This window comes from Pangasianodon hypophthalmus, chromosome 7, assembly GCF_027358585.1.
Source record: "Pangasianodon hypophthalmus isolate fPanHyp1 chromosome 7, fPanHyp1.pri, whole genome shotgun sequence".
NCBI classification, from domain to species: Eukaryota; Metazoa; Chordata; class Actinopteri; order Siluriformes; family Pangasiidae; genus Pangasianodon; species Pangasianodon hypophthalmus.
Window position 1 is genome coordinate 15,016,651 of NC_069716.1, and position 25,355 is coordinate 15,042,005.

General features: G+C 39.5%; 1 protein-coding gene across 7 annotated transcripts; it reads left to right on the forward strand.

The window, feature by feature from the left end:
• The first annotated feature begins 1,276 nt into the window (after positions 1 to 1,276).
• On the forward strand, positions 1,277 to 24,970 carry afap1l1a (actin filament associated protein 1-like 1a). 7 transcript variants are annotated; one of them, XM_026917387.3, is made up of 20 exons: positions 10,490 to 10,727; positions 10,852 to 10,899; positions 13,680 to 13,805; positions 15,732 to 15,815; positions 15,907 to 15,989; positions 17,082 to 17,193; positions 17,404 to 17,502; positions 18,015 to 18,223; positions 18,502 to 18,681; positions 18,909 to 19,010; positions 19,838 to 19,916; positions 20,186 to 20,338; positions 20,763 to 20,977; positions 21,179 to 21,324; positions 21,411 to 21,468; positions 21,964 to 22,066; positions 22,569 to 22,736; positions 23,274 to 23,449; positions 23,532 to 23,675; positions 23,991 to 24,970. In XM_026917387.3, the coding sequence occupies exons 2-20, from the start codon at positions 10,863 to 10,865 to the stop codon at positions 24,018 to 24,020; spliced, it is 2,304 nt and encodes a 767-aa protein (XP_026773188.2). In that variant the 5' UTR covers positions 10,490 to 10,727; positions 10,852 to 10,862; the 3' UTR covers positions 24,021 to 24,970. The 7 variants fall into 7 exon arrangements, 6 of the variants coding, with proteins under 6 accessions (XP_034161678.1, XP_026773189.2, XP_034161676.1 ...); XM_034305783.2 differs by having other exon boundaries at positions 10,863 to 10,899; XM_053235307.1 differs by adding an exon at positions 11,157 to 11,210 and having other exon boundaries at positions 10,491 to 10,899.
• The last annotated feature ends 385 nt before the right edge of the window (positions 24,971 to 25,355 follow it).

Here is a 25,355-nt window from a genome sequence, read left to right on the forward strand (position 1 = left end):
AGTTAGGTTTTAACTACTCTTATTAGCATGTGCTTGAATGGAGCACCCTCTTCTGAGATCATCCTACCCATTTTTATAACATCTACAGCAAATAAACAGTTGGTCTGAGGATTGGATGTCTGCCAGCCTGTCCAAATAACACCATAGTGCATATACTGCGCAAAGCAAGGAATAATCTGCCGAATCACTATCATTAAAGGTTGCAAGGTCAGTAGACTGATTCACAAAGTTTCTTGGGTATAGGAATCGCAGATGTAGTCACAAATTCATTCCCGAGTCATCTGATCAATGATGCATGCAAGGAGAGTTTACTGCAAGAGCATGCAACTTACCATCTCCGTTATCTAAAGTGATTGCTAGCACCTGTTGGGTCGATGGGGGATTACTGCTGTTTAGCAGTTACTGAAGAAAAGTAAAAATCCTAGGAATCAGGCAATGCTAGAGGCGCTTCCATTCATAAGTGTTTCCTGGACTGCTAGATTCTTGGGGGGTCAGTCCCACAAAGATTACCCAGCTCAAATCCCAACGTCTCTTTTGGATAGCATATGTGATTGGGGAGGAATCCACCAGGTTCCAACAATAGTAAAAGTAGAAAAAAAAGAATGACCTGGATGAGTTTTTCTCCTCCGTATCTTCATATGTGATGTTTCTGTCATGCCCTCACTATGTCCTAGATTCTGGAAACCTCTGTGCCAGGTGCTTTGGTTTAAACCAAGTAATCACAAAATGGAGGAGAGGAGTCTGGGGACAGTTTGCAAATTACTTACTACTGCACTGCTGCTTTTGTCAGCTTTCATGCTTATAAAAAGGATTACAATATTAAAGGAAATTTATTAAGTTAGAGAATTATTGGCTGAACAATTTAGGTGGAATTAGATGAGTGATAGGGTCTAGAACCACCTATGATTATTAGCCTGGAACAACTCCCAGAAGCAGGCATAGAAATAGCATCCTAGGCCTCCTCTGATAAGGGATGAGAAAGATGACTGGCCACTGAGCAGTACATCCTTGAGTTGCATAGTCTAAGATCCTGGATCATTGATTTCAGCTGAGCCGTGTCTGCTGCGAAGTTGTTGATTCATCTGGAGAATAATTCTGACTGTTTTCTGAGGTTCTTCATACACATTCAGACTGCTTGAGCACAGGTCTTGTAGCATGATTATTTGTGGCTACCCATTCAATATAAAGTGAATTATGAAGAAGACTGACTCAAGTATAAAGAAAAAAGTATGTTGTGTTTCCACTCTCCAGTGGGAATACCCCTCCAAAACAAGGAGACGCAAACATGGAATCCAGTTAAATTAGCAGGATCAGCAACAGACAGTTCATAATATGTTTATGGAGTGCAACTCAACAATGCTAGCATCAAACTAGCCACAAGCTCTGCAACTCATTGGTGGGTAGGTTATGTGGAATATTCATGTGGAACCGACTCAGTTGGAAAATAAATAAGCAGTATATTCCTCTCACTGCACAGTGACTAGAAAATACTCCATGCAGGCAAAGCCACCAACTCTGTGGAGAAAAACGTGCAACTCCTTGGAGCCCATAAAGATGAACATCTGCATACAAGAACAGTAAGTGTCTAGCCAAATGCAGGGCAGTCTGAACGGATGCTACTTAGCCCTGACGAGTTCATAAAACTATAATGCTTGTAATATTGAAGAAAGCACACTCACTGAGGTAGAAATGAACAAGATCCTAGCTTTGGAGGACAGGATACCTGACCTCTTATGAGCAAGGAGTCTTCTGCCTGCAGAACTCCTACTCTCTTGTTTTGTTGTGTTCTGCACTATTCTGTGTAAACTCTAGAGACTGCTGTGTGTGAAAATCCCAGGAGAACAGCCATTTCTGAAATACTCAAACCAGTCCATCTGACACCAAATTACTAAGATCACATTTACCCCATTTTGGTGCAGTAACTGAAACGCTTCACTTTTCTTCACCTATCTGCATGATTTTATGCATTGTACTGCTGTCACATGAATGGCTGATTGGATTAATTGCATGAATGAGCAGGTGTACAGGTGAATGTATATCAGAGGCTCTGATCATGGCTTTAATTTGGTAGAATATGTATTGTCAAACTCAATAGACTAATGCTTATAAAAGCTTGTATAATAGGTCAACATCACGAAAAATACAGGATCAAAGCTAGGATTCATGCTTTTTTCTGAAAAGAAAAAATGAAAGATGTCTACATAATTACTGATGAATGTTGTTGCGCGAAATTAAGCTAAGGGACGTATGTGTAATATAAGTGAAGATGAATAAATATTCGTATTAGTTTCTAATAAAAAGGCGCTCGGTGGTGTTTAAACCGGCCAATACTCTGCACTAGGACCCAGGAGCCACGGTGAGGGGAAGCTCCGCGCATCTTCTTTGGGAATGTTTGAGCTGTAGAAGGCTGGTTCTGTCACAGAGGCTGCGCACGCGGAGGAAAATGCTCACGTTGGAAAAGTCAAGGGTTTTTAGATGACGGTCCACACATGGAGGCAAACAGCGAGAAATGTGAGTAGCCTGTAGCTATCCTAGTTAACCTGCCACACAGGGCGTGATTTATGGTTGCATTTGCAAAGTCTTTCGAACAGGTGGTTTGGGCTCTCAGGAAAACACTCAGGAAGCACAGATTCATTAAGGTGTTGTTGTTGTTGTTGTTGTTGTTGTTGTGTCGTGTCGTGTCACTACACGCTACTGGATTCCGGCTCTTTAAGGGAAGTGGGGAACCCAGTTTGCCTTTAGTTGAAAAATGTTATTCCAATGTGTCTAACATTAAAAACTTGTGTTACTTTAGAATAGAAATATGGTGCAGTCTGTGTGCTCAGCTTTTCTGTGGCCAGAGGCACCACTGCAGGGTGAGGTGTGCAACTAACTAGGACCCTTAAATGGAGGAGGCCCTCAGGAGCCATTTCATTCACAGGTTCTGCTTCAAGTCCACCTGAGTCAATACACCTGTACAACAAACCTGCTTGGGTGGGTGGGTGAGTGGTTAAGCAGCTCTCAGATGGACTCACTTTTCAGTTTCCCCCAAACTCTTGATCTGAGGTAGGGCTTCCACATTCCACACTTTTGTTTATAATGACAAAAGCATGTCTTTGTGAAAAGGGCACTTCTAACAAGACACCACATGGGAATGGTTTGTATATTTTAAATCCCCTGGAAGTACTTTGTTTTGGTAGCTGCTTTCTTGGCACAGTGCTCTGCACAGGAATGGCAAAATGTTGCTGTTTTGTTTCTGCACTTCCAGGAGCAGATGATAAGTGAAGTGTTTTTCCTCCTTGTAAGGTCTCTTAAAGACAATGTGGTTCCTTAGGCGTTATGCATTTCTGCATAAAGCAACTCACTCACTCTGTCACTAAAACTTAACCAGAGATTGGGCAAGGATGATTAATCACCCTGTAAAAAAAGAAAATTGACAAAAGATATCTTCTATCTGCTGTTGGCTACAAAAAGGATCATTAAACATCACCACATTAAACCTTTCAGTGTTTGGAGTTTTCAAACCTTATTTTCTCCCAAATTAGTTGTCACCAACTAATTCAATTAATTCACCAAGTCAAATCTGGGAGAGGAAAGGATAAGAAGGGCTAAGGCACTTTTTTTTATCATCCTAGGGCAACTAAACACACTGGCTAATTCATTTTCTTTTATAGAGTGAGTCTGTTTATACAAACACTAGAGAGAGAGAGAAAGAAAAGTCTCCAGGGGAGCATGCATGTTGTTCTAGCCTCTATTTCTAAACAATCCTGCTGCCAAATTGATTATTTTCATGGGAATTGGGGCCCATTTCCTCTTTTTCTTGTTTTTAAATAGCCTGTCAGATTTAGTTAGTTCTACTTGTGTTTTGTTTCAGGTGAGTTGATTTGAGTTGAACTCTTTTGCACTCATCATTAACAGTAAGGTCACTGCATATATCTTATCTTTTTTTGTTTTACTTTTCTAGTAAAAAAAAAAAAAAAATTGTTATGACTCATTAACAATGATAGCAAATAACCAAGCAGGATAGATAACAGCATGTGCAGTTCATGATGTCTTAGATGAGTGTATCAGGTAGGCGTAAAGGGGAACAGCTATCCCTATGGAGCTATTTCATGTGTGGGGTTGTCTTTTTATTTGAAAAAGCAGATCTGAAACATATTTTATTGTTTCCTTGGTCTTTCCCTTTCAGCATATGGAAGAGCTTATGTGTGTTAAGAACAAAGATCTCCTGTCTTGTAAATGTCCTAATGACACATGAATGAAATGTGACGAATAGTACTTCACTGTCCAATCTACTATCATTTATTTGACTATGGAGTGATTGAATGCCCCGTGTTTTATAGAATGTAGCACTAAAAGAGTGTTTTCTGTCTTGAACTATCTGCAAGACTGGGCCTGCCACTATTGTGCAAGCATGTCAGGGCTGCAGGTCAGCACAAAGCACTTTATTTGCTCTGGCTTTTGGCCTTACAACACTTGAATTAATAGAGGGATTTAGATAAGTCAAAAGTTGGTTGAATCCTACCATTGGTTGTTTTTAATTCTGAGATTATGACATGGATTTATCTTGAAACAGCCTTGTTTTATTTTGTGCTAACTGTGCTATACTGTCTATACCTTCTGTTTTGCTTGTGACAGCTTTAAAACACATGCCAACTGTGCCAGTGTTTAAGACCCTAACCACACCTTCAGTAAGTTTTAGTTGTGCTAACACTCACACACTTAGGTTTTGTTGTGTCTGCGGGTTGCCACAGTGATACTCTACCCAAGACCTGACAATAAAGAGAAGCTCCAGCTGGCAGCTTGGGGCAAGCCAAGAGTGTGGTGGACTGCAAACATCAGCACTTGGTCAACAATTTTTATTTCAGGTTATGCTCTTGCCTCGAAGTCTTGTTCAGCCTGACTGGATAATTAAGTCCACAATAGCCCTGCAGCTGCAGGGAGGGTCAGCATATCTCATGTGATTTATCAGTGCTGCTTCAGACGGACTGATATGTAAGGCTACACTGAGGAACAATAATCCACTTAAACCTGATTTTTGAGGGTGTATTTGAAGGTGAGGCTTGAGGAAACATGCTGACTATATAAGTGCCTGGTAACTGTGAGTCTTTTATGAACTACAGATGTGATTTATGAATCTTTCTGTGAAGTAAATGGCTCAGTGGATAGCTGCTGTGGTGTTGTTAAAACGTGGAGCCTGTACACTTTCTAGACATTTCTTCTCAGCTGAAGTTTCCTCTCTGAGCTGATATATTAGGAGAGGGTAAGGGTCAGGACTGCACCCTAGTGAGGGGAATTCTGCTTTCTCTGACTTTGCTGCACAAACACTCCCATTGACATCTTTTCCATGTATCTTCCCAGACAAAACCTCTAGTCTTTGTGCAGCCACAATGTCAAATGGCTCTGCACAGTCTTAACACTGTCAGTGGAACACTGAAGTTCTTCACAGTGGAAGACGCAAGGGCTAATAGAAGGCATAGTTGCAGAGTGAAATCATAGGGTTTTTGGACAATATGAAAAATTAATTAGGCTGACAGAATGAAGGCTCTTTTTGTCTAGGGATAGCTGACTCACCCTCATCATGTTATATTGGGGGAGACTGTAAAAGATGGCTAAGGGGTGCTGGCTTAGCTGGTGATAGGTCACTAACCTCTGTAGCCTAAGGGCACCAGTGCCAGCATCCCTAATTTCCATACTCTTTCATCACCAGCCATCAGCTATAAAAGCTTGAATAAAAGCTCTCACAATACTGTATTAGGGATGACGCTACCTTAATCCACTGACTGTTTTGATTTCAAAGTATTTTAATTGGCATGATAAACAATGGTACATTTTGTATGTACAATTTGGTCCATTAAAATATGTAAATGCATAGGCAGAAAAAATACAGTTTACCAGCAACAACAATATGGGTATGAAATAAAGAAAACGATATTTTCACTGATTCCTGCAGCTCTTCAGCTCTCCAGATGCATACGACCCATACGTCATCCTTGTGGGGATTCCCACTCTTCTCAAACTTCATTACTGGAGAGACATGCAGAAAGACTGTGATAAGACCCCTGCCTTGACCAGCTTTTGAGTTAGTTCCTGTTATCACTTTATAGCAGCTATAAACAACTGTTCCTTCACCAGCCTCTCTTTTTTCCTTGAAGTTAATAAGACAAAAACATGGAGCTTGTCATGTTACCAAGAAACTTAAAGGAAAAGCTTTACCTCTGACTGTAAAATGCTGACAGTGGAGACTCCTTCCATAAATGTTACATGAACATGTCCTTATAGAAAACTTCACCGTATCAAGAATTATATACTTTTTAAGTTGTTTATGTGGAGTCTCTGTGTAAGTTATTAAAGCATGATAACATAGGTATGAGCACATTTAGAACTGCTGTTATGAGCTGCTGTTATAGATAATTATAGAAAATCAACACCACCTGAACAATCAGAATCAAGAATTCAACAGTACAGTGGTATATAAGTGAATGTAATCCATTTAGAAGCTATCAACCATGCTGCATTGCATTTCACTGTGCAACACTTTCTGACAGAGTGTGTGCGAGAATCGTACCACACTGAAATCTAATCATTTTGTGGTGTGGTAGTGGTCTTAGGGGATCCCGGATAATTGCCCTTGAACACTGACCCAAGACAAGGTTTGTGACTTGCATGTATTTTAAAAAATAAATCTTACTGAAAAATGCAGGTGTCTTTTATGCTTTTGTGTGTGACATGGACAAGTGTTGTATTTGTTCTATGGGATTACTACTTAATCAGGAAGACTACTACTGAGACCCCCTCTAGTGGCTGAATAATGAAGAGCTAATGACTACCAGAAGAATTATGTTTGCTTACATGCTTGAACCATAGGTATGATTTTTTTTTTAAGTTTATCTTGTAATCTTGTGCCCTTGACAACTGCTTATGCCCCCAGGTTTTTACAAACTTCTGGTTTGAGGGTGTTCATACTGATCAAGACCCATGAGGAAGAGTACTGTATCTATACTGTATCTATACTGTACTGTATAGTACTGCAGCATAATAAAGTTCCGGTAGTTGTAGAGCCTCAAGCTGCAATGAGAAAGAGGAAAAAGATCAAAGCTTCTTGCACCCTGCTGGGCAAATGTTGGCCTTCAAAGCTAATTAATGCTTAAACAGGTGAGTGGGAGTATCAAGTTCATAACTCTTCCACAGTGCATGTGTAGATGTGATGAACATCCCCAACACCAAGGACACCTCCTACTAGTAGTAAGCCTCAGTAACCGCCCTCATTGGCTAAATCCTCTTCCTAGAGTCTTCAGTTTTCTTCAGCTTTAGGCTAAAGAAGCCACATTAGAGCAGTTACGCAGCCTACACAGCTAACCTAATTCACAGTGAAAAGTGTAAATTTTCCCCATGTTTCTCTGTTTTCCATCCTCTATACTGCCTGTGCATATTGCTTTACTTTGTTAACCTGAAGCATGTTCTCATCCATCATAAAGCAGCAGGAGTGACGGGTAATTTCCACAAACTTTAATACAGTTAAGGATGCACCCAGAGACCTATATAAGCCTTTGCACATACTCACCTGCTGCCTTTCTGCGTGTCTCTGTGTGTGCATGTGCCTGTGTGTGCTTTATGAGGTAGAGGTAAGGGGAGTTATGGATATATTGTCCCCATTATATAGTCATTATTCTGGTGACACTGCATACAGATGTAAAAGGGCAAATGTACGTCACCGTCAGGGTTAATCTCAGTGCTGCAGACAGAAAACTCTCTAAAATGTGTGAGTGAGCCAGTCAGCACGGAGTCTACTCGTGTTAATGTGTAGTAGTTATCAACGTGTAGAAGTGATGCTGGTTTATATGCACAGCTTAAGGTTATACAGTCATGGGAAAATGAAAGCACACCCTCCTTCAGCTCTATGCTTTTATTTATCAGGGCATGAATAACAATTGTGTGGTCCTCACCAACTTACATAAACAGACAAATAACCTCAGGTGACAACAAAAAAACACAACATGTATCAATATGTAGTCAATTTTTACCCAAAAAGTAAACCAACATTCAGAAACCAGGTGGGAAAAAATAACTACACCCTATTCAGTTACATATAGAACCACCTAAAGCAACAATAACTTGAAGTAAAGGATTTCTGTAGGAGGTTATCAGTCTCATTTTGGAGAAATTTTGGCCCACAACATTACAACATTCCTTCAGTTCATTGATGTTTGTGGGCATTTGTTTATGCACAGCTCACTTAAGCTCCCGCCACAGCACCTCAGTGGGGTTGTGGTCTGGACTTTGACTTGGTAGTGGTAGACAGAAGGTTGTGAGTTCCAATCCCAGCACTGCCAAGCGGACCTTCACCCTCAAATGCTCAGTTGTATAAATGAGATAAACGTAAATCACTCTGAATAAAGGTGTCTGCCAAATGCCATATATGTAGCCTACACTCATTCACACCTACAGCCAATCCACCTACCTGCACGTGTTTGGGAGATGGAAGGAAACCGGAGAACATATTCAAGTTTAATGCTGTTTTGATTATTCACCCTGTGATACTACGGTTATGTGGCTGATAATTTATTCAACCTCACAGAAAAAAATCTGGAAAAGCAAAACCTGAGAAATAATTAAATGAAAATTTTGGAAAAATATAACAAAACCCTTAGAGCCCTACAAATAACATCTCCTCAGTTCAGAGGTTTCCCCATGAAAATGTTATGTCAAAATATCTAAATAATAAAGTTTTATTTTTCTAATTTCTCTTTGGGAATCACAGTGTTACGTCAGCTGCTCTAGAGTTATACATGGGCTTGGCTCTCAGTCCCATGGAACTTTGGATGCTGTTGATATGAATTCAGAAGGAGCTCTTGTACAGTTAGGAGAGGATTGCTTTCACAGTTACAACAAAACGCTATCAGTCTATCTAGCCAGTCTGACCTTAATATCAGTCCCATCTTGAAAACAACACTGTTGCTTTATGTTACGTGGATGAGTCACAGTGATGTTCCTGATAATCCTTTAAGTAAAAAGTGACTAAGAATCCTAGAATCCTGCTGGACGTCACATGACGTGATATTGACTGTTAGGACTGCTTTGTTGTGTCCAACATATGAAGGCACACATCAGATTAGGGGGCAAAGCAAATATTCTGCAACAGTCAAAACATCTATTGTGCCACAGCATATCCATATTAGATGAGAGATCCAAAGTTTGTGTTGGAGAGATTTCTCTAGCTATTGACTTTGGAGCAGTAAAACAAGGTGTCATCTCACAAATCTGATGCACTATGAGGGAAAGCTATGGGGGATTATGTGGAGAAACCCAACACTCAGTCTTTGAGCTTTGAGCCTTCATTTTATGCTATTTAATATGGATGGACTGCAGCTGTCGGTTCATATCATGGGCCAAATTGTTTTTTTGATTTCATTACAGCAGGCCTTGTGTCAGTGTGACGCTTTGACTGTGTGTGTCTAAGAAGAAATCTCTGATGAGGTTAGGGGCCAAAATTCTCCATCAGTGTAATGCTGTTCAGTGTATGTCTGCTGGGGTAATGTGTAGAGTTCAGTCACTCTGCAAGCTCTGGCATGATAATGGTGACTTGGTAGTCATATTTCCAACAGACACAAACATTTGAACATTCTTAAACAAACACTGAGTCACATAATGTTGAACAATATCTAAATAGTTGTGACTTACATAATGGACCAACTTATGATTCAACAAAGATATTTGTTCATACTGTATTTGTCTTTCTTTAAACGGAATAATAAGCTTTTTGTTTGATTGTTCTATCTCTTCTCTGTGAGATGTGAGACCACCACATGTGAAATTTGCCCTGTTAAATATATTACACTGTGTATAACTGTTGTCTTTATAGTCAGAAATATAGTTGCTCTGGAGTGGTAGTTATCTGCTGTGCCTGACTGATACTGGCATCATCTTACAGTGTCTCATCTGTACCTTCAACAAGACAGATCTCAACATGCCATCAAGAGAATTTAACTGTGTAAAGAACTGTCTGCTGTCATGCTTTCAAAAGTAAAGAGATGGAGCCACTGATACAGAGAACTTATCTGAGTGTTTGCAGGCTAGTGTGTGCATATGGTGAGCCACGTGCATGAGTGTGCCCTGAAATATTTGGCATGTCTAATCCTGCTAGGTAGACTTGAGGTTCTGTCTGTGGGCTAGAGAGGCTTATGCATGCATATCAGTCGGCTCCATTCCAAAGGAGAAAACACAATGAATGGAATTGAGACTTTAACCTCTGTTCACCTGAGCAAGGCAAGAGAATGACTCCTTTGTGTATTACCTTACATTTAACTGAGTGTGTATTGTGGCATGGATAATCCAACCCCCCTACCCCCACTAACCCCCACTTTGTCCCCCGTCACCCTACAACCCCCCACCCCCCACCCAATGCTGCAGGGATATAGTGGCATACCGAATAGGTGTGAAACCAGGACAGATTGAAGGTGTGAATGAAAGGCAATTCAAAGCTGATCAGGCATATCCCAGAACTCTTATTTAGGCTTAAGGGGGAGGTGTGAATGTATGTTTACACAAGGCCTGTCCTACGTCCTGGATCCATTAGGATTGCAGATGGGGGATTGGGTGCCTCCTCTGCCTAAAAACACACACACACACACACCCTCCCCCGATGATACATCAGAGCAGAAAGGGAGGGTAAATTCCCCTGTTAGCTATCCTCAGCCGTCTTTGCATCAGAGAGAGAGAGGGAGTGGGAGGAACTGGAAGAAAGAAAGGTGATGGCAACACACCTACATTGAGTTATTTACTGTCTGACGCTACTCCTGTTTGCAGTTCTTTTGTCTACAAGTAATAGTTAATTTACAGTGCCTTTGTGGATGATTGTGTGACTTTCTTCAGTTTGGTAGAAGATGGTGGGTCTGGCTGCCTCTACAGCGGTTGCTAATGGTATGTGTTTCATTATTCCAGTATTTTATTTTCCAGTACTAGGACTGATGTACTACATGTTAGGGTCTTGCATGTAACTAAATGGCTTCATGTATAAAGCTGTTTCAACTACCTATATAGCTTGAGGCAACCCTATTTGAGTTGGCACTATTTATACATGTTTAAGCACAGTAAACATAAAATATTTCACCTAGGTGTTTACTGCATTCTTGGGTTGTTCTCTCTGGTTCTCACTAGCAAGTGAATTGCTGTTTCAGATTTGCTGCCTCTGCTTTTGTAAGATGGGGATTTTGAGCACAGATTTTGGCAAGGTGAGGAATGTGCCCAGGTTTTTCAGCTATTGTACAAGATTGAGAGTGCCAAAGCACTAGTTCAGCTTTGGGGAAATCACCTTACGTCTTCCTGAAACACAGCCTCCAGCCCTAAAGTCAAATTTCTCAGCACAGCTTGTTCAGTTCAGTTAACAAAGTTCTTTGAATGTGAGTGAGAAAGACAAATAGGTAATAAGCTGTGATATGTCTCTTAGAACTTACTAACAGATGGAGAACATTCTGGAGTGTCTGAAAGAAAACAACAAACTCCTGTACTATCAGCAGACCTTGCAGATTGTCTGGACTTGATTTGAAGCACCGGTGTCAGTTTCTGTGTTCACAGTACAGTGTTTTTGATGTGGTATATTATCAGAGAAGACCACATGTGTAGCCATTGGGAGGAGAGTGGGCATGCAGGCCTGTGTTTTGCTTGGCTTGGGAAGCGACCTTCCACAGGTGCAGCTAAAGATAAAGTAGAGTTCAGTATGTTTGATCTCCTCCACTGAGAAGTATAGCTATGGGAATCATATATGCTCCACTGCTTTGGTGTTGCTTTAAGCTGGCTGTAACTAGCCACAGAGGAGTCTTTTTTTTTTTAAATGAAGATCTTAGAATGTCTGTGTAATCTGGCAAGTGTGATCCTAGGCCTGATGATCTAAATCTGTTATCTAAAGTCCATGCTATGACATCTTTGTGACTCAAAAGTCTCTTTATTCTAGGCACTTGAAAATGAGTTCTGTTGCCATTTGAGTGATGATGAATAATGTGTCCACAGACACCTGACAGCTTTTTTTGGTCTCTGTGACAGACTGCTATCTGGTTAGATTTTCCATTACATAATATTTCTGACCTTAATAAATTTATTTCATATTATGATAACCGTGAATAATCTCTCTTTGCTTGTCCTATATGTGATTCAACCATTGTAATCAGAATGTAACCCTTCTCTCAAAAAGCATAGCCACAAATAAAAATATTTTGGGGATATTTCAAAAAGAAGTTCTTAAAAAAAAAAACCACAGACTCCTAGTTGGCACATTAAGTTACTACTCAGCCATATCTCCTGGAAGAGGTCATCTTCAGGGCAGTCAAACTAAACTAGTCTTTTTGTGAATACAGGGGCCTTGTGTCAACAAGTCAGAATGGGAATGTTTAAACGTTGATATAGGCACATTCGCAAAACATACACAGTACTAGGAGTCTACCCTGAAGGGGATGATGGCAGGGAGAGAAGTGTTTTGCAGTAGATGAGGTCTCTGCACTGAGAAACTTACTAAACATGTTTGCTACAGTTTTAGTGACCTTATTTCAGGACATATGGGTGTGGATGCAACAGAATATGTTTGTGTGTTTTTGTTTTTTTTTTGTAAACTCTTCACCTCCCCCTTGGAGAAGGCTGATGTCAAGCACAAGTTCATTTTATATATATATATATATATATATATATATATATATGATGGCCATATTGTCAGCAGCAGAGTGGTGCTAGGAGAGTGACACCAGGGAAAATAAAGGCATGTTGCTAAGTCCTGTCATCATGTATGGTATTTCACCTTTTTAATGAGTTCAGAAATTTGGGAGCATAGATTAGTCAGTGTGCAGCTGCATGATGGACACAGATCAGGCCTCTCTTTCCAAGATTCTTCCCATTCTTTATTTCATGCAAGTGCTATGGCCACCCTTTTAATTATGAGCTCATGTCTATTGAGTCCAGAGGTGATGGCTGTGTGTATTTATTTCCTGAAACAAAGCTCTGAGAATCTATTCACAATGACCAGCTTTTTGCCAGAAGGGTTACCTCTTGGGGAGGTTTTTCTTTGGGCATTTGTTCCAACATTTCAGGGGTATTGCATGCCAAGCTGTTTCCTTCAATGGTAACTAAAATCTAGCTAGGAGTGAAGTGTACCTGCTGTGGACTTTTTTGCAAACAAAATGATGTATCACTGAATATCATAGTGGAAAGGTAGAAGAAACTGGAGAGTTCAGTGTCCCCTAATTCAATCTGCATGATGGTTTTTAGGATTGTTTGATTGTCTTGGGTTAGATGGCATGTCTCTGTGTGGGGAAAGGATTTTTGGAAGTGTGCCTTGGATTACGTGTTTTGAATTATTTAATTTTTTTTTCTCACCAAAGAGAACTTCAAACATACTCCATAGAACTTCAGAGCATACCGGATTTGTGTTTTTTAAACCTTGCGTTTAACTTTCCACTGACAGCACTGAAGATACTCTTTAGAATATAAAGTTAACACTGAACTGTGCATCTTGATCTCACTCACTCCAGCACAGGAAGCACTTAAAAATTAGACAGCCTAATGCATATTAAATCAAGGTCACTGACGTTCCACAGACAGCTGTTTTACTTACTACTTTACTTTTAATGTTTGAAGACTAATTAACCTATGACATACATAGACAGTTGTATAGTCTGATGTCTGTTGACCTCTTACCTTGAACTTTGCCCCCTTAGCGATGGAACTCTTGGTGACTGAACTGAATGTGTTGCTCAAACTGCTAGACCATGAGACCTTGAGCTCTGCTACCGAGGAGAAGAAATGTGCCGTGAGGAACCTCCTGAAACAGCTGAAGCCCTCAGGTAGTTCTTGGTGAAAAAAAGAATATACATGACAAAATATTATATCTCAGCAATGAAGATATCTTGAATAAAGGGAAATTATCTAATTTCTCAGTATGAGCTTTATAACAAATATTAGACAGTTAGCTTATTTCTAGATATGTAATTCATATAAAAGGTCTATATACCCCTGTTAAAATGGCAAGTTTTTGTGCTTTAAAAAAAATGAAAGGACATTAAATGTCCTTTAATGTGATGTAGCAACCAACAAAATAATAATATTTTAGGACAATTTAACAAAAAGGAAAAACTTACAATAACCTGGTTGCATAAGTGTGCATACCCCTTAACTAACACTTTGTTAAAGCACCATTTGCTTGTAATACATTCAGTCTTTTTGGGTAAGAGTTTACCAACTTAGCACATCTTGATCCGGCAATTTAATTTCACTCTTCCTTGCAAAAATGCCCCAGATTTATCAAATTATGAGGGGATCTCCTGTGCACAGGTTTTTGATAGGATTTAAATCTGTGTTCTGACTGGGCCATTCCGAAGATTGATCATCTTCTTCTGAAGGCGTTTATTTATTGACTTGGATTTGTGCTTTGGGTCATTATTGTGCTGGAAAGTGAAAAATTTCTTCGGCTGTGTAACAGAGGCCTGCAGGATTTGTACCAAAATAGATTGGTATTTGGAGCTATTCATGATTCCCTCTACATTGACTGGAACCTCAGTCCCAGCTGAAAAGAAGCATTCCCATAGCATGATGCTGCCAACACCATGTTTTACCATGGGTATGGTGTTCTTTGGGTGATGAGCTGTCTTGTTTTTGCATCAAACAACATATCTTTTAGAATTATGCCCGAAAGGTTCTACCTTGGTCTCATCAGACCAAAGCACATTTTGCCACATTGTTTGGGGTGAATTAGATGGGCCTGGATGATGATGATTTTTTTTTTTTCCGTGAAAAAGTGCTCTTCTATAGCCACCCCATAGGTACCCCATCTATGTCTGGGAAGAATGCGAAAGATTGTCACATGCAAGGAGTGACCTTGCAATGAGTGACCATAAAAGTGAGTACTTGCCAGAAATTCCTGCAGATCCTTTAATGTTGCAGTAGGTCACTTGGCAGCCTCCCTGGTAAGTTTTCATCTTGTTCTTTCGTAAGGGAGGGATGTCCTGTTCTTGGTAATGTTACTGTGGTGCCACATTTTCTCCACTTGATGATGATGGCCTTCACAAGGTTTTCTTTTTTTTTTTTTTTTTGGTACATACCCCTCTCCTGATCCATACCTTTTGACAGTGAGGTCCCGTACATTCTTTATAAGCTGTTTGCAGACCATGGCTTCAGCAGTCAGATGAAACCAAGAAGATGTCAAGAAAATCCTGCAGCTTATCTTTATTTGGGGTTAATCAGAATTAATTAATTGATGAGATGTGTATGATAATTATTATAATTATTTTTAAACATGAGTTTGAATGTGTTAATTTTGCTTCTTTCTAGAAACAAATGCTTGAAATGAGCAAAATTATCTCCCCATAGAATAAGACAATTTCAAGCTAGAAACGAGTAAAATGTCTAGAAATAGGCTTAATAATATTATTTGTTTAAAAACAATCTAATAAAGAGAAATATTAGTTGGATTTGCCTATATTCAAGATGTTTACCTGCTAAGATATTTTGCAGTGCATGATTAAATGTGGGAAGATGGAAAACTGTAAAATATCTAAATTTGTTTACATTCAATCAGGTCACTGCCTTAATTTACTTACTTATTGTAACACTGATAGAAATGGTGACCCAGTACCATGTACCAATTAAGTCTGTTAATTATCTGAAAATGTTAATGGATCATTTATTCTCCTATGGTTATCTTAATGGTTGTTTTTTTTGTCTCCTTTTAACAATTATTATTATTATTATTTTCATTTCTATTTTTTTTTTAGTCACAGGACCAGAATACATGTACATGAACACCTCTGTCTGCAGAAATGGCACTAGCTTTGTGGAAGCCCTTTTTGAGAACTTTGGTAAATAAGACTAGCATTGATGTGTTTGGCTCAGCATTCCCTGTTGATGCCATTATTATGCACTAAAAATGTTTATGTATTGCTTAAACAGACTGCAACCTTAGTGAGCTGAAAGTTGAAGTAGAAGAAAAGAAGAAAGTCTCAACCCAAACAAACCAGTCTGCAACTAAACCTGTAAGGTGCCACCTTCTCATTTAATCCGCTCCAACATTTGGCAATCTATTTGAGCAATTACTCACATTTCCTCTAACAAAAAGATTATCAGAGCTGCTTTTGTAAAAGTAATATGATTTTTATCTCAAGAACACATGAGCCTCATGAAGTTGCACACATGTAAATTCCTTTCACTGTTGCAAAAAGCTTTTAATGCAAAAGAGAGAAATGGCTGCTGACCTGCACAAGTCACATTAAAATTAATAAAATTAAAACAATTAAAAATTATTAAAAATTCAGACATTTGGAAGACTTTAAAAATGTCCAGGAAATGGACACATGAGCATACTTTCCTGAGAGCATGAATTTTGCTAACCTGCAAATCCTGGTTACCTCAGCCAAGAGGTTTGAGACTTGGCTGTAATTGAAGTTTCAACAGAATAATGACCCTAAACATGTATCTAAATCAATACAGAAACGAAGAAACACAAAATTTTTTCACAATGACCATTTCAATCTCCAGATCAAAATTGAAGTACACATGCACAAATCTTGAAATGTTCTGCATGTTCAGCATTGGTTCAACATCCACAGTGCTCTACAAGTGTACTGTAACCTTGTTATACATTACAGTAAGAAGTTCTCTGCTGTTCTTCACACACAGGGAGGCTTCACACACAAAAGCTGTTAATTTGAAATTAGTGTTTTGCAGAAAAGTTGCGCTACATTTGTTTGAGCTAATATTGTGTTAAAATAACAGATTATTAGTTTTAAACTGTACAGCTCCTCAATATGTCTAAGCTGAAAATATCACAAATTGCACATTATTTTTGTTTACATATTAATGTTTGCATACATATCCAATTTATTGTATTTTTAAAGCATTTTTCTAGAGGAGAATTATGGTTTGATAAAATATGAAAGCTAAGCGAGCCTTTTCAGAAGGGGTGGGCCATTGTCTGAGGCATGGTGGTACTAATAATCATCCAACAGCACTCTCTTCACAGCAGTACTTCAAGCTGTTAGACAAACAAATGATGAAAGAAGTTGACTGAGTAGAGTGGGGCCACATCTTATGGTAGAATATTTTATTGCCCCTTGCTTTTTGTCTAGATTACACTAGATTCAGCACCTCCACTACCCACCACCCCACCTCCAGAGGACTACTATGAGGAGGCTGTGCCACTCAGCCCTGGTACTGTGCCAGAATACATTACCAGCCGTGGTGAGTTTTGCTTCCCCAGAAGTATTGCTTAAATGAGATAAACATTATCAGTCATATGGTTTAAGTCATGTAGTTTTCTCGAAGACTGCATAAACTAATGGTGAATCTAGGTAGCCATTTCTGATTATATTCATGAACCATTACATATACACAGTACGCCATTTTATGACCTTTTTTTTGAGTGTAACTTTTACCACCTAACTTCTCTAGGTAGCTCCAGTCCTCCTAACTCCATTGAGGATGGATACTATGAAGACACCGACAACAACTGTCCCAATATCAGCATGAACCGCCGGCGCAAAAACTCATGTAATTTGGATTACCTGTGGATGCATCTCCCTCTCAGTAAAAAAAAAAAAAAGATCTATTCCATAGGAGAACACAGAAGGCACAGAATGTCAGGGTTTCATTTTTACTTTACTTTGTGCAGCACATTTAGCCTATTTCCTTGTTACATCCACATTATTCTAGCAGGGCCAGGCGTGACATTTAACAAACATAGTTGTCTGGAAATAATCCTTCAAATTCCAGCAGAAATGAGCAGAAAAAATGCTATTGCTGTTGGTCGGAAAATGTTTACAAGCAACATTTACAGACAAGCCTCCCCTGCTTTGAGATATGCCTTCGCAATGCACAGGAATGGCTTAGAAATTTAAAATAGAATTTTCATGTCCACTATATTCCCACCCACCTTTAAGCCAAACCATCTTACCCCTCACTCCAGACAAGTGTTCCCACAAGACTACATTTACAATCGTAAGTTTGGCAGATGTTTTTATCAGTAGTAGTTTATTTTCTCATTATACATATTTGATCTGCAGATAATGATTCAGATGCTCTGAGCAGCTCCTATGAGTCATATGATGAGGAAGAGGAGGAAAGGGGTCAGCGTTTAACCCACAAGTGGCCCTCAGAGGAGAACTCGATGGCCCCAGTGAGGGATTGCCGTATCTGTGCCTTCCTGCTGAAGAAGAAGCGCTTCGGTCAGTGGGCCAAACAACTCACAGTCATCCGTGAGAACAGACTTCAGGTGGGCTATGTTGAGCTTTGCCCGGTGACATGTTGTTTTCCACCTCAGTATATAAAAATAATAATAAGTACCCAGAAGTTCAGTTAGCAGTAATAATGAAGGATCGCTTGTAGTGCCTACTTGGGTTAATTCTAACCAGTCAAGAAAACCATTTTTTTTTTTTTTTTTTTTTTAATTGTTAGCTATCCTAGCAATTTTGGCACGACTTTGTGTTGGATTCTGCTTTATATGCATTCGGCTATTTACTGAACTGTGACATTGCTGGTTTCTCTTCCCAGTGCTACAAAAGCTCCAAAGACCAGTCTCCCTACATGGATCTGCCACTTAATCTGTGCAATGTCATATATGTGCCTAAGGATGGGCGAAAGAAGAAGCACGAGCTTCGCTTCTCTCTGCCAGGTGGAGAGGCTCTGGTGTTGGCTGTACAGAGCAAAGAACAGGCAGACAAATGGCTCCGGGTAAACATGTTTTTCCTCTTGTCATTAAAAAAGGTCTTTTCAGGTCATACAACCAGAACTGTGCTTAACTGTCTGTTAAGAATACACATACAGCTTAATATGCTGAGTGCAGGCCAGAAATAATATTGCACAAGAAAGGATTCCTTTGGTGGAGACACCTCCTATGTGGCCAGACTTATTCATATGCTGAGATTGCTGATGTGCTGTTTCTCTGTGTGGGGTCATAGGTGGTGCGTGAAGTAAGCAGTCTGGGGAATGCATTGGACATCTCAGCATCTCCCATGATCCCCAGAAAAAGAGAAAAAGAGCCAGAAAAAGACTTGGACAAGGTAGGCATCTAGTGTACTTCAATAAGCTTTGATGTGGCTTTTGGTGTATACAGTGTATATTTGAATTCTTTCACAGTCCGGGCTAACATCCACATCCAAAGAACAACAGAGAAGTCCTATAAGAGTTATTTATCCTAGTTATGCAATGCCTTGCTCTTCCAAATGATGATTCCATTGAACCCACCATGCTAATAAACAATTTTTCTCTGTAGGATCTACTCTTGTTTATAGCAGCTGAAACATGTACTTTGTAATATTACATCTAGCATGCAACATTTTTACCTGTGCCCTAGAATATGAGCATGTGCCTCATCCTTTCAGTGTGCAGTTAGGTCTCTGTTAATGTTAATGTTGCATGTATGTGTGCAGAGTGAGAGTGTCTGGAAGGCTAACTGCTCAGAACACTCTAACCATATGCTTTGATTAAGAAGTGTCACATTAAGAGTAGTAAATTGTTTTCAGACAGCTAAAAATAACGTGTTCCAAAAGAGTTAATGCAGGTGGCAGAATGATATGTGTTTGTGTCCCTATGTACATGTTTGGGAGTGTAGGATGAAGCAGAGCACTTTTAGCCTGATGTAGCACTGAGGGCTATACTGTCAAAGTATGGAAGCTAGCTCTGTTATTTTGCATTGTGAGTAAACAAATTCTGCAACTGAGTCACTACTGGAGCTTTGAGCCATGCATTTTTTTCACTGTCTCTCTCTCGGGCAAAGACAATTTGTCTAGAGACATTGAGATGAGACATTTGAGATTGCTTGTGCTTGTTCCTGATGAGTGTATGTTAAGTAGTGTGTATTTAAAATGAATTTGTTTTTGTATTCTAGAGATTGTCTGGTGAGAAACATGCATCAGATTCAGATAGCATGGCTAGTGGAGAATGTAGCCGAGATAGCCGGGAGAATGGTAAGTTGCTCTTTCTTTCAAAACTCTGCATTTAAAGCTTACTTCTATCATTTCAATTTTTAAGTTCTACATTTACGTAATTTAATTATATAGCTTCTATTAAAGCTCAGAATGGCATTCATTCACTTGCTTCAATTTGAGTGGTTGAGTCAGATGTGTGTATATCTCATTTTGCCCAGTGAGAGCTCTGTATACATTATAATTACTATACAGTGTCATTAAATTTGTCCTCTTTGATAATACTACTGTGTATATTTACATTATTTTAGGTAAGCCCAAGCGGGTTGCTCTGTCAGAATTAACAGGGACGATGAGCAGAGCAGCAGGGCGCAAGATCACTAGGATCATTAGCTTTTCCAAAAGGAAGCCACCTCTACCTGGAGATACACGAACACAATCACTTGACGGGGACCCTCGTTGTGGTGAGATTCAGTTGTTCCTGTTACACTATTGCTATCTGCTGTATTACTGGCTCTCCCATTTTCTTCAGTGATCATTCAAGCATACCCACTGTGCTTGACCTTGGATAACTAGGGATAATCTTGCGCTTAGGTACTATGTGTACATGAGTACACACACTCATAAACACATAGAACCTGCAGAAACACAAGGCCATTGTCAAAACATTTTATTAAAAATACTACACAACACAAAAAGCTGTAGAATGGCAGCAGCTCATTCTAAAAGTCTTTAAAGAGGACTGGCAATAGAGTTTTTGAGGGAATGCCATTCAGTCAGTTAATAAATCAACAGACTATCTTGGCTAAACAGAATGGAGTATAAAACCATTAACAAATTTGTATTAGTATACACATCTGTGATGTATATATTATGTGTTTCTGGCAGGCTATCTGAGCGTTTTGGTGAACCAGTGCTGGAAGGAGCAGTGGTGCCGTGTAAGATGCGGCTCACTCCACCTTCACCAGGAAAAAGGTGATAGATGGCGAAGCCCACACACCTCCATTGTCCTACGCGGCTGTGAAGTGGTGCCAGGCCTTGGGCCCAAGCACCCCTTCGCCCTCAGAATACTAAGAGGTGGCACTGAGGTGGCAGCATTAGAGGTACAGAGGGTTTCCAGAGGCGAAGTTCACAAATACTTTCATTTGAACCATCTCATTTTATCACTTTCAGTGTAGAAATTAACAAAACATTACACAACACAGTATTAAGTAGTACACTACCAAATCTCTCACTCTCAGTACATTTCAAAGTCAGATCTGAGGTTGCTTTCTCATTTCTCAGTCATTTATTATGTGTGTCAGGCGAGCTGCTCCGAAGAAATGGGCCGTTGGCTTGGAGTTCTATTGGCAGAAACTGGTTCTTCTGCTGATCCAGAGTGTTTGCACTATGACTACGTAGATGTGGAGACCATTGCCAATATTCGTACAGCTGCTCGGTACTCTTTTCTGTGAGTGACCAAAAAAAAGTTAATAGAACTGAATCAATGCTGATGTGTTCGAATCAGTCATTCATTCATTTTTCTTTTCTGTTCAGATGGGCCACCTCCACAGAGTCGAGGACTTACGATGAGGTACCTTATGAGCATACAGAGGTGTGTAACAAGCATCAACAATCAAATATATATACATACTCACAGTGTTAACACTTCTATCCTAAATGTTATGTATTAGCTCTCCTGTCAGGTACATCTCTTTCTTAGGTATAATATTGAGCATGATCCTCCGAGACAGAGGATTCTTTCTGAAGTGTGTGCTTAGCAATGAAGGGTTAGACTGTCCATCCTTGTCTGCAGCTGTTTGGGGTCATCAGAGCCCAGCTTAGACATCCATATCAAAATATGAAACGAGTTACTTCTCAAAAACAAGAAAAGAAAAAGAAATAAGATTAATAGGAGAAGAAGACAGAACAGGCATCATATATATGCCCTCAACCTCCCCTGTACATGTGTATGCATGTGATGGCTGCTGAACCCTTCAACAGAAACAGCCCCCTTCTAATTTTTCGGAAGACTGCTGAAGACTGCTCTTGGGTACAGTTACAATCGCAACCATTTACCATCTTCTTTTTCTGTTTTGTCATACACCAGGAGAATGAGAGGCTGAAGAATGGGTATTTAGTAAAGCGCCGGTCTGCTAGTAGTGACAGAAGTATGGACAAGCCACAGATCTCCCTTAAGCGCCACGGCTCTAGTGAGTCACACCAACTATCTATTTACTGCTCTGTATTGCTATTTGAAATTTGTGAATACACATTCACATTCTCACTGATTCTTTTGCTTAGCTGTTCCATGTTATATACTGTATACATTTTGTCATTTCCTATGTTATAAAAGTACTGTTGTATGTCCCTGGAGGTTTCAGCTGGTCAATAAGGGGTGACAACCTAGAGGGTGCAATAGAGGGCAAAAATGCCTGAACACCTAGGGAATTTTAACAAGCATGCGTACAGCTTCTTGTTCTCACCAGTTTTCAAAGCAGTCAGAGAAAGTTCCCACACTGTCACTTCAAAGGCCTCTCCAGCATGGCCCAGGCAAATGATGCAACCCGAGCTTTATAAGGCATTTGGGTTTGATGTATAGCTCTCTTCACCCTGTGCCTTTGCTATAGCCTTGACGAGGGTGTTAAAAGCATTGTCACTCTTCCATCTTCCCACAGTTCTCTGGAACCTGACATCTGGCCTTTTACCTTTCAGACGCAAATCAGTATGGAAGGTATGGGAAAACACGGGCTGAGGAGGATGCACGCCGCTACCTGAGGGAGAAAGAGGAGCTGGAGAGAGAGAAAGACCACATCAGGAATGCACTGTTGTTGCTGCGAAAGGAAAAACGAGAAGCCAAGGAGAGAATGAAGGTGGCAACAGGTAAAGAAATAATTTAAGGCATAAGGCTTCATCTCAACAAATCACAACTGTCCTACTATACATGTGAAGTTCTTGTATTTGTGGCTAAGTATAGCTCACTGATTTAGTAGTTTATGAAGGCAGAGTTGGGGAATCTTAAAATTTCTGTAGATGGAAACATTCTGATATTACTGGGCTGTTACTAGTCTGTGTGTTTCTCCTAGGATACACTATGGGAACTGAATCTGTAGCTCCAACTACTGGCCATAGCTTACAATGTGCTCCGAAGTATACTTGCAAAGCAAGTGATCCAAGAAGCTCTGTTGTAGACAATAGCACGTGTCACAGGGCTTTATTTCCACTGATTTAGCTGGGGTGAGACTCAGATGGTCTCATTCTGTTGACAGGATTTATGCTGAATTTAAGATTTTAAGTTTATTTCTGTTACTACTTTGAGTGAATAAGAAAGATAGTGTCTTTCTGTATGCACATTTCATATGACTGTTAATGCTTTATTTTCCTGTGGGATGTGTAACAATAATGGTGTCTTCGGTGCAGATAAACAACGGCTGGCACTTGAGGAGCGTGTGGCCCAGCTGGAGGAGAGCTGCCAGATAAAGGAAGGTGAACGTGTGGACCTGGAGCTTAAACTCACTCAGGTTAAAGAGAATCTGAAGAAATCTCTGGCTGGAGGAGCTTTAGGGGCACCTGTAGAGACCAAACCATTAGGCAAGGTACGAAAACTCAAATGTTGTCTAAACTGCACTACCTTCAAAATTATGTAAAATTTAACTGATCCAACTCCTAATTTTATAGAAGACCCAGAGAACCGAGGTACCATACACTGAGTCAGTAGAAGCTTATTCTGTCAGAATTCCGGTCAACTGTGCCTCTGAAATGCGAAAGCGCCCCCTATCCATCTATGCATCTACAAAGGGAAATGTTATGCAGAAAGCCAAGGTAAACAGACACAGGCTAAATAAACTGGTATCTGTACTGTTATTTATCTATACTGAACAAACAATGCAAAGAGTGCAGTGTATTGCATCTGTCAGTGGGATTATAGTTAATCAGATTCCAACTGGATTTTAATGACTATAGTAGAAGCTTATTCTGTCAGAATCCCCAGGTAAGTCTCAATATCATTTTGTACCATCACAGAGAAAAACGACAGGCTTATTAGATCTGCAATTTTATTACCATAGACATGTGTATCATTTACCTTTCTTTATAATAATAATAAAAAAAAAATTAATATGTGGCTTTTTGTTTCAGGAATGGGAATCTAAAAAAGGGAAGTGCTGAAGATCCCCTGGACTGTTTTTTTTTTTTCCTTCTTTTTCTTTTTTTGTGTGCATGTGTGTTCAAGTGAACACAAGAACCTGCAGCCACATCCCTCATGCAAACATAAAACTGCACATGTATAAGCACAGTACTCTTTGTTTCTGTGTAACTGACAGATCAAATCAGAGTAATCAGATGCTTTTTTTGGGGGAGGGGGGGAAAGCACAAGGTGCATATACAAATGTCATTTTCTTTAAATCAATGAAAAATGTCATAATGCTTTCAGTCCTACTACTTTGGAGAGTATGATTATGTGGAGGTATGTGGTACATCTAAATAACATACTTGCTCCACTTATTTTTACAGTACATTGTACTCAGTCTTGGACATTTTCAAATTACAGTAACAGAATTAGGTGACAAAAATATGAGACAGTTTACTTTTTGGGGTCAGGCTTGTAAGACATTTGACAGGCAATATACAGTATATGTTGTATTGGCCATGGAAGTGGGGGATCATTGAAAGTGTAGGTTGAATGTTGTTAGAATGTGGTAATAAGAGTGGTATGTTCTTTAATGAGCATATTGAAGAGAGCTGTGCAAAATCACACAAACATTAGCTTTTGCATGATTTTGCATTTACTTATAAATTGTCCCTTCACGAGGTGATGACTGCTGTTTTATCATTTATTTTTTGTAATGGTTTTGTCATTGTATGTGTAAAAACCTGGAAACCATAACAAAGTGGTGCTATTAATATACCTTTTACAATTTTTAATCTAGGCTGCAACACTAACAGCAAGTTACAAATTACAAGGGCTGTTCTTGTAATCAGCCAAATCAGTATTTTACTGATGTTTTCATGCTTCTCTCACTGTTTCCAAGACTACAATTTCAATGTGATTAACACTTGCACTTTATGGTCTTTGACATGGAATAAGGAACATTGATAATAAATGCCTCTAAAATGCAGAGGGAGTCCAGTGTATTAGTCATGTATCATTACACCACAGCTGAATGCAGAGGGAGGTATTAACTACCAAGTATGGAGCCCCACACATGACATGTGGGCAAAAAAAAGCAATATATCATGACCATGAATTAAGAATTCATTCCCATGACTTAATACATGAACACATTTTATTAATTCATTTCCTCAAACATTTACCTAAAACGAGGGAATGAATTAGTCAAACGAGGCCATCATACACACATATATATATATATATATATATATATATTTTACCTGCATGTCATGTGCAGGGCTCCGTACCTAATTAATTTTGTGCCATATATCAGTAATGTTATTGTGGAGAGTTTTATTAAAATGCCCAGGGCTTTATATTCGGTTATCAGA

What these genes read in the sequence shown, in the direction of transcription:
- afap1l1a (XM_026917387.3), top strand. Translation starts at nt 10,863, where the DNA reads ATGGTGGGTCTGGCTGCCTCTACAGCGGTTGCTAATG. An exon ending in CTGAGGTGGCAGCATTAGAG is followed by an intron (nt 20,978 to 21,178) that starts GTACAGAGGGTT and finishes TATGTGTGTCAG; the next exon opens with GCGAGCTGCTCCGAAGAAAT. An exon ending in GAGAATGAAGGTGGCAACAG is followed by an intron (nt 22,737 to 23,273) that starts GTAAAGAAATAA and finishes TCTTCGGTGCAG; the next exon opens with ATAAACAACGGCTGGCACTT.